Raw genomic sequence first — 10,000 nt, 5'->3', positions numbered from 1 at the left:
TATCGTAATTTCTCTCACTTGTTAGTGTAAATTCAATATCGGGTGGGCCTCGAATACTTATCTGATTCATGACATTTGAATTATGCGTGCTGTGCACATTAAAAATTCTTAGTTGAATTATATTTTCCATAAAAAATCTTTTAACAGATTTTTTAGGTTTATCAACGTATAAAAATGAATGTGGCTTTTTGTAGATTTAATATATTGATCCTCCGTAACATTCAGCTCTCTTGAAATCAGATTTCTTTCATTACTACTTGGGAAATCACAACTTATATAATGACTGTGGTTCAATCTAATACCCTTAGGGGTCTTATAAAATGACTGACTTAGATATATTACTGAGCAATGTTTGTATTCTGCCTTGAATAAACTAATCAATCAGTGGTTTCTGGTTCTTCTTAGAAATAAAGTAATCAAATATCACAATTTTTTGTGAATCATTTTCTAAACCATTAACAGGTTTTATTTCACTATTATAGACCTAATCGGCTAACTCAATGTTGTACCCAATTCAAACCCTTTGGGAATAAAACGTTTTGTCCAGCATTATCATGCAAATACAATACACAAAGAATCTTAGTCCCGGGAGATTTGAATTGGGTACAACATTGAGTTAGCCGATTAGGTCTATTGTAATGTATAATGCCATAACCCACCTGATTGCTGATGTCATTCGTGATTTCTATAATATTTTGGTATTTACGTTGTTCCATTTTTTCACCATGCAAATGGATTTGATCATAATAAAGCAAAGGTTTCATCAACATATGATATAATAAATTTGTTTTTCCCGATCCTCTATTTCCCCAAATTTACATTCTGAAAAAATTGTTTGGCATATATGAATATAATTGTTTGAAATTTTCACCTTTATTAAAATTATAATTTGGTACTTCCATTGTTTATTATGTAATGAATAACTTTATATGATGTATTAATATATAATGGATATTGACAGACATAAGAAACTTACAATTCCCAAAATGGAAGCTCAGTGGAAAACTGACTAAAATTGTTCGTGATGAAAGGCACCCAAACTTCAAAACAAGATATCTATGAAGAAAAGAAGGAAGAATTGAAACCGATTACTGAAACATTTGAACTAGAAATTGACGAGATTAGCAATTTAAGAAAAGAATATAAGAAAAAAGAAATAGTTACCAGGCCCAAGTGATGAAGAAGCGAAATATCATTAGTGTCTAATATGAATAACGGATTTACAACGGAAGATATTCGAATTATACCAAGACAAAATGTCCCTCTACCTTTCGATGGTTTAGTTGAAACCATGAAAAATCCAAGTATTAGTGCTGAGGTGTTGGAGAAATGTGGTCGAATAAACAAGAATCTTGGGGAGTCAGGGTGGTTTAGTGGTCATCAACCGTACCTCCCACCTCTGTGACCCGGGTTCAACTCTGGCCTCGAGGTCGTATGTGGGCTGAGTTTCAGTCGATCTCATTCTGACTCAGAGGGTTTTTCTCCGGGTACTGCGGTTTTCCTCCCTCCTCAAAATCGACTCCCGGTCTATTCCATCAGACTGTGGTGCTGTGCTCCGAGGTCATACATGGGTCGTGTTCAAGGGGCCGAGCGCCTAGCCGGCTGCACAGCTCCTTCGGTCCGACCTCGTTGAGCTGCGCCCTTAGTAATTCAGTCTCCGACTGCGAGAAAGGGAGATAAGTAGGTCAGATATAAGAGAAAAGGTCATTTATCTACTACAAAAACGGCAACGAAAAAAAACCAAAGACAAAATACCTGAATATGATGAGGAGATTAAAACTATTCAAAAATACAGAAAGCGAATAGGCATTATTGAAGAAGGTACAAAGACTTTACAATATGGAGAGAGGATTTACAAAAAGATAAAACGAAATGCCCATAAGATTAACCCAGAAACTGGTACCTGTGGAAATGTATACGTAATAATTGATGTTTCTAAATTAAACTGTATGGACAACTTAGATTGATAGCTTACCAAGCTAAGAAAAAAGTATATGATAAACAAGTCGATTTTGACACTCTTGATTTACTCTTACAAAGAGAATCAATAGTAAAAAGAAATAGTCCTTTAGCAAAAAATGGTCTTTGATGACTTGAATAGAATTAGTGAAATTTCGATTCATGTCTCAAGAAAATAATGCAAAAATGGGATCTGGTGTTAGTTATTATAACAATGCATCAGACCTTTTAGACAGATTGGATTTACTTGGTGGAAGTATTCTCGCGGGTAATAGCGGCGTCATAAATGAAACTGTCCATATTTCAAACAAAATTGGTGTTATAAATAACATTCAACTCAATGATAATTCAATGAATATGTAATCTAATGATATATAATGCAAGAAAGAGCAATTCATATTTCATCTGTTGACAGCGAGTAAATAGGGAAAAGCTCACCACAAGATTTTATTGTCAAAATTAATCCAACGCTATAGTCACAACCTAATATAAAACACGAAATAGCAATGACACATTCATGGCATAATATTTAATTTTTTTTAACAAAAATAATACAATCAATTACAGTACTGATAATTGTAGTACATGGGAAACTGTTACTTTTGTTGACGGTATGTATAGTTAAAATGATATCGATGATTATAATTTACATCAGTATATGGGCCCGATGGCTCCGGATGTATCATACGGGATTCTTATCGAGCGGTTAATATACTTTCCCTGGGGTATGCACATTTGTGACTACGAAGAAAACAAAAATTGACGTGGTGTGCCTATGGCATCCCGCGTAAAAAGCTGAAAAGCAGTCGAATTGAGGATAACGAAGAGTGCTGAATAGTTTGCAGAGGAAAGAAGGTTTTGTCGTGCAAGAAAGCAAGTGACACTTTTATCCATGGGAAACACATTTTCGGCGATCGATCAGTCGGTGTCATGTTTATGTCACCAATTGACCTCAAATCAAACGGTATGAACAATATTGAACCTGTGCAGGTATTTTATCTTGTTCTTTGATTTTCGTTTTTCTTTTAAATGTTAAACAAAGTTATTCCTAAGTCGCAAGCTTGTACAGCGAGTAGAGAGTTTTGGCTTATTTATATTTCAACAACTTCTGTCGTTATATTTTTACCTTTTTGCTGCACACAGCTGGTTAGCGTTTACAACACAAATCGTGAAGTATAATAAAAGAGACATTTCATCAAGCAAACGTACTCTAGTGTGTGGTGTATTGTTTTATGATAGTGCATGTTCTGTAGAGGCAACTTGAGCTGCAAACGAAATCTTTTTTTTTAGTGTGACCGTTAATCAGCGCTCGGCCTCAAAAGCTCTTGTCTTTAGCGTGACCGCTTTTTTGGTAATCTCCTGTGGGAATATAAAATTTAGCTTTTTGAAACTTACATTGTGTGGTAAAGATTAACAATTTATTTTAAAAAAATGCCGTGTCAAACGAGTATGAGTTGCGGGATCAAAATATAACGAAAATTCTACCACAGTGGAAACGTGTTTGTCAAGGAGTGCTACGTGACCAGCCGCAACCGGGGGTCTCTTTCCTCAACGACAAGGAAGACAGAGAAGTGATTAAAACTAAGAATAGTAGTTAAAACTAGTCATGTTGAACACAAATAACATTTGCACCCACTGCATTTATCAACTAAAATACTTAAATCCCTGTTTCTAATGTAGTCTTTAAAGTGGTACTATGATCAAAAAATCGCTTCCTTTTTTCCTTCAGATTTTTAAAGTGTGTTTGCTTCACACCTGCCTAGCAAACTTTTTGACCTTTGATTTTTATGCAAAGGCTGTTTACTTTGAGTGAAAGTGTTGTATTTCACACTCCGCCATTAAACACGCGTTCAAAACGGAAAGACTGGACCTCAGAGGGTTGGATCTTGGAAAAACTGACGTTATCACTCAATAGCTTAAAATTTCAGGGTGTAAACGCAGTTTATTATGTATGCAAAACACGAGTTTAAAAATCTGAAAGCCCGAAACTCCCGTGCTGCATATCAATTCCGTCGCGTACGAAAGTATTGCAATCTTATACTAGTGAGTGTTTGACGTCATTTTCTCCTCGATCCAGCTCTCTCAAGATTTTAAAATTAGTAATGGCGGACCATTAAGGTATTCCGGGAAGCTTTTTAATGTTTAATGTTTTCCGATTGTTAAACTTGTTAAGCACACCAATTAAACCATAAACTTGAACATATTAAAACATCCAGGCAATCCGAGAAGGTCACTTTAGCCTCCAGGAATACCTTAAATACGAAAATTCCAGTTAACAAGCGTCTTTTTGAAAATTAAAGCTTACACTTGGGTTTGATTTTTTGATCATAGTACCACTTTAAACCAACTGATTTAACGTGATTGGGTATCTTGGCCCATAATTTTGGAGCCAAATACGTCATGGCTGAGTGTTTTTCATAACTCACTGTGTTAAGTCTTGGTAAAATAAAGTGTTCGTTTTTCAGGTTAATGTTGCTTTGTTGTCTTTTAAAAAGATCGGTAATATATTGTGGGCATAAGTTGTTCTTAACTTTGAACATTAAAATGGCTGTATCCTAGAGTTTTCGGTTGAACAATGTTGGGAGACCAGCGGCAGCCAGCAGTTCCTCGTCACTTAAAACCTTGTCACGGTAGATAGCCCTGAGAGCCTATTCTTGGATCCTCTCTAGCTTACGTGTTATCAGAAGATTTAGTCAATAAAATCCCATACAACAGAGCAGGAACTTAAATGTGGTAAAATTGCTGTCCAATATAGATGAAGTTTAACTTTCTCTGGAATGAGATTTCGTAGGTGCATCCAAGAGAGTGCGAGGGTAAGAGAGGTAATCCCTCATATTGGCCCTATTCCCATCGTAATCCCTCTTGAGTTATTTTTAGATCTCCTGCGAGGTCCGGTATTCCTACGAGGGTTAACTGATAGCCAATCATATGTCCCCATTTTTACCAATGTTGACAGCTGAGCGAATTCCCACGCAATGATTCGCGTCGTTCGCAAAAATGGGGACATATGATTGGCTATCAGTTCACTCTCGTGGGAATACCGGATCTCGCAGGAGATGTAAAAATAACTTAAGTGGAATTACCATGGGAATACGACCAATACGAGGGATTACCTCTCTTACCTTCATACTCTCTTGGTGCATCATAACACCTACAAGACTCCCTGCTTTGACCGCAATTGATTTAACATGTTCTGTAAAATTCAGGTTATTGTCAATAATGATACCCAGGAGCATCATGCTAATTTGCTCAAAACACAAGTTAGCCTGCATAGCAAGCGTTTCCATGGGGTTTTGTACAGTTTTTGGGCTGTTTGAAGAAAATGGACTGTATGCTATCTTCACTTAGTGTAAAACATCAGACGATGGGCTCCTTTCTGTATTATCAGCCACAATTTGTGGAGAAATGTCTCTTTCTCTGAACCCAAGGCTGGCTTACACGTAAGACGCAAGCTTCGCTCACGGCCTTATCTTTTTCGTAACTCCTTGTGCATCGGGCTGAAATTCCCCTGTCCGGATTCTTCCTCTTACTGCGCCTGTCTCATGCGCGTCTCTTCTTTCCAGCGCCTGCATTGCCAGCTTACCAGCGGTAGTTTTGGCAATTCTATAGTTGGCGCCCTTACCAACAAAAGTTCCCCAGTGCACCTGCAGGGTACATTCGGTTCTTCCGTCTGGTAGTGTTTTTGCTTTACTAATAACAAAGAAAAAACAACGCAAATTAGTCTATCGATTACAAGTTTCCTCCCCACACAAATAACACATTTGTACTGCAAGACAAACGAGGTAGCTGACTGATTAAGGTTACCGATCATTATCAATAAGGTACACCAGATAATGGATGTTTCCGCTTAGGACATGTTTTGAGTATAAATGAGTACAGTACAGGTGAACACAATGCTGAGGTTAAACCCTGTGATGGGCTAGCATCATATCCAGCGAATCCTATTCGTTTTTCTTGGGGACGTGAAAAAAAGAACACTCCGGTTTATGCGGGTCTTCAAAAATTGCAACGACACCGAAAATGCAATTTTTCCTATGAACCATTTCATTTCCAGGCTAAAATCTCCCCTTGTCTTGACTCCACCATATTGATGAAAACCAAAGTTGTAACGATTCAAATGAAACCAAAGTATTGAGCGGTAATAAGCGTTTCCGTGGGGTTTTGTGCGTTTTTGCCGTGTGAACGCGAGGAAATTAGCAAAGAGCGGTTAAAATTCCTCCGTTTCTTTAGCGAAAAACGCACAAACCACTAAGGGAAACGCTTGTTACGCAAGCTAAGAAGAACTTTCTTGTGGTAGTGTTTATTATGTTGTTCACGATGGTTCAAACTTGTGAGTCTGCGGATGAAATCCTGAAGTACGTCTTAAGGCTACTGCGCTGAACTTTCATTTCGCCCGGCTAGTGTCTCGATATTTTTCACAATGAAAATTAGTTAGTCTTGTCGCGTCGATCGCTGGTGCTCTTGTGAATGAGACTGTTCTGTTTAAACTCACGCACGCACCTGAAGTTCCGCTTATCATCTTCTTCGTACACGCGTCTTATAGGATTGATGGGTATATGCACAGAATAGTGATCTGAAACAAATGCGGCACACTAAGGTTTAAGTGCAATAACTATAATTTCTTCCACATTAAAAAATCCTACAATAAACTCTTCCTTCGGCACCAGATCTATCTGTCCATCATCAGTTGAAGAGATGTCCGTCTGACAGTTCACTTACAGGCGGACATGTGGAATTCGGCTGGTACCACGCACCCTGACTCCAAAGAGAAGTGCTCGCCTTGAACTGGTCTTCGCTTTGGAAAAAGGTTCATCCAATCTGCACACTAGTACAAGATATGATGTTTAGGTGTGGGGATACCATTTGCCCCCTTGGAAAAATGGAGTAACTATATTTACTGTTTTGTTTCTGTGTAGCTGAAGGTCTCTCAGTTCTTCCGAAATCGTCGGAAATGTTCCGTAACGTACTCAAGACCCTTAGGACAATCTTCAATAAAGGGTTTAAGATTCTCAGACAGCTTTGCTATTGATCAGTGTACGACTGCCATTAAGTCTTTGTTTCTGGCTGCGAGAGCGAGACCCCAAGCCTGAGTTGGGCTGAGGTGAACGGTGCTCTGTAACCAGACGAATTTATGTCGTGCTTCACGCTAAACATAAAGATCTTCAACTATTCAGAGTGTTCACTTACCGATGTAAGGTTTCATCATGCGGTAGTACACGCCCCAGATCTTGGTTAAATCCATACCGCTGTCCAAAAACACTGCACCAGCAACAGACTCAAAGATATCACTCAGGACCTTTGGAGCCTCGATTCCTTCCTCATCTTGTTCAGACACGATAATAAACGGGTCTGCAGTGACCTACAAATCAAAAACACTCACTTTGGCAATTCAGTACCTAGTTTGCGAGTAATAGGTCCATCAGGAGGGTTTTTACTCTCACTAGTTGCGATGTAATAGTCTATTAATTCTTAGAGCAGATGCATGACTCAGATTCAGCCAACAAGAAAGCGTTACGTCGCGGAAGTAATATTCGTTTGGGTAGCAGGGGTAATGGTCCTGGATGGGGGGGGGGGGGGGGTGGCGAGGGGAAAACGCGAAACCCTCAAACCTCGAGTAATGAAAAGTGTGTAAGTCGCGTAGCATCCATGCAACGAGATAGAAATGGAATGAAATTATTTTTTTTGGTGCTCAAGTGGAAACTAGTGTCCTTATATTGCCCCGGCCTTGCTAGCCTGTGAAGGAAATTGGGTTTGCCGAGGTCAAAAAGAATCTTTGATATAGTTTGCTGTACTGCGACCAGCTCTCAGCTGACCTAGTAGCTTAGTTGGTTAGAGCGCTGGTGACCTAATCGCAGAGTACTCTAAAATGGGCGCATGTAACTAATGTAAAGTCATGCAAAGACTCCTCCCATTAAAAAGAGAAAGCACATTCAGGAGATTTTAAGCATTCTATGAATCTCTCACCACTTTTTAACGCTCTCACCATCGTTTTTCCTACCTTGCTATGGTGATTTTGTTTCCTTTCTTCAGCTTCATCTTCCACTCTAATGATAAAATCTTCGATCGTTTTGAACCACTGTGGTGACATCTGCTTTAAATACTTGTTATACTCGTGTTTGACAGCAATGGTTGCAAAGATGTTGTTATTAACTAAAGCTTGGCGAATGTCTGTTATCTCACCAGGAGATAACTTTGTGTGACGAAAGTACAAGTGTTGCGTGACGAGGAAGTCCAATAGAGCGTCGCCAAGAAACTCCAGTCTTTGATAGCATGGCGTGATGCGGTTGGTGTTGTAAGAGGCGTGTGTTAGAGCCTCTATTAGATACAATTTAGAGCGGAAAGTGTAATGAATGGACTTTTTTTCAAAGTTCTCTAAACCGGAAACCATGCGTGACACCATATCTTCACTGTCGCTAGCTCCTGTCATGGTTGATCCTCGAGGCCAAAATCTCGTGTAACAACCCGCTTTGCTTTTCTCTGCAAACACGTTAAGGTCATCGTTTCCGTCAACTTCAGGAAGAACCTTAAGACCAAGGAACCTCATAAAACGGAGCGCGCCAAGGTACCCACAGGAGATCAAATATGCTCCTATGAGGGCTTCCATGCTGTCAGCAACCGACTTGTCCGATATTACCTGAATATTGCCTTTGGCTGCCCTGAGGTCACAATCCTGGGGGCCAGCCCCATCAGCATATTCAACGTCCAACTCCTCCTCGACAGCACCAAAAGTATCGGCATCGATATCCATGGCTGCATCACCTGAGCCCACGATGCTTTCCTGCGGCAGTTTGGTGAATTGGCATCCCGTGGGGCACCATGTATCACGTGCCAGCGGCGTGCATTGTTGATAACCAGCCAAGGTCTTCTTTGCGGCTGCACGGTACAGCGCCAGATTACTGATCTGCTTTTTCTTCCGCCGTGTCAGTTTCCCCTCGTCTTTGTCTTGATAACTCATAAAAAGATGAAGCGACACTGCCAGCTTCAAGAACGCGTCTCCGAGCATCTCGAGCCTCTCTAGGTTAAACGCGTCTCCACTGTGAGTGGTGGTCAGGGCATGAAGGACAAGAGCGGAGTCAGGATGATCAACTGGACCTCGCCTGCTACGAAACAAAGACTTGAGATCTGATAACAGCCCTGGGAACTCGTCATCGTCATCGTCGTAATCTTCATCATCATCACGCATGGCTGTCCCTGCAGCAGCACTGCTGCTATCGACGTGTAGTAGACTCTTTCCATCATTAACACTTTCAGCACCAATGGGAGGGAGATTGGATTCATTTGTGTCATCAGGCACTCCAGCGATCATGCTCTTGACATCACCAACAAGTAAAAGAGTATTCACACGGTGTAGAATGGACGGCAGCATCAGGGACACACTAAGAAGAGACCCACGGATGGGCAGCACATCACACAACTCCGGAACAAGGTGAATAACGTCACGCTTACTCTTGGATGACACCTTTCTGTCCACTAAAAAATTTACTCTATCGGAAATGTCTTTCACTTCAATGAGAGGCTGACCCTTGTTAGTAATGTGCTTCCCGTAGCACTGCCGGAAGTAGCTTTCGTAGGTTTTGGCTTTGGATTTGTCCGGAAAGGGGGATAAGGGAGAGAGGTCTGGACGCACTTTCAAAACAGCAAACCTCTGCCGCCTCTGCTGGGAATACATGTAATTTTTTGTGACCACCACGTCCTCCTTATTTGGCGCAGTCTCAAAGTGCAAAGCATCCTTCATGCTGTCATAGTCCACATCATATCCAGTGTCTTTCACTAGGACGACAAAGTAACCGTCCGCTTTACCGTCTGTATGCTGGGCTTTGAATTCTACGGGTGTTTGGAGAATGTGCCTGAACAAAAATAGGTGGAAATGCTGAACAATTTCCAGGTCCTTGGCACGTAGCGGTGAGCTGTGGCTACTCAGAGACACTGTGACTTCACCGTAATCAGGATAAAGTTTGAATGGTCGCACCTGCAGAATGAAATAATTACAGTAAATAAGCTTTAAACAAAAGCCGAGTACTACTCAATAAATTTCACTGGA

The 10,000-nt window shown here is 40.4% G+C and overlaps 1 protein-coding gene across 1 annotated transcript in view; it reads right to left on the bottom strand.

Moving 5' to 3' along the window:
- Nucleotides 1-2,427: 2,427 nt before the first annotated feature.
- Nucleotides 2,428-10,000, bottom strand: part of LOC138058250 (endoribonuclease Dicer-like) — a 17,274-nt gene continuing 9,701 nt past the window's right edge. Inside the window, exons 9-12 of the mRNA XM_068904161.1 lie at nt 7,958-9,928; nt 7,147-7,318; nt 6,460-6,532; nt 2,428-5,649 (exon numbers count right to left, since the gene is read on the bottom strand). Coding sequence (XP_068760262.1) covers nt 5,418-5,649; nt 6,460-6,532; nt 7,147-7,318; nt 7,958-9,928 — 2,448 coding nt within the window. The 3' untranslated portion in view covers nt 2,428-5,417. The remainder of the gene's footprint in view (nt 5,650-6,459; nt 6,533-7,146; nt 7,319-7,957; nt 9,929-10,000) is intronic.

The sequence above is a fragment of the Montipora capricornis genome, chromosome 7 (assembly GCF_036669925.1).
Source record: "Montipora capricornis isolate CH-2021 chromosome 7, ASM3666992v2, whole genome shotgun sequence".
NCBI lineage: Eukaryota > Metazoa > Cnidaria > Anthozoa > Scleractinia > Acroporidae > Montipora > Montipora capricornis.
This window is presented reverse-complemented; position numbering and strand designations above follow the sequence as displayed.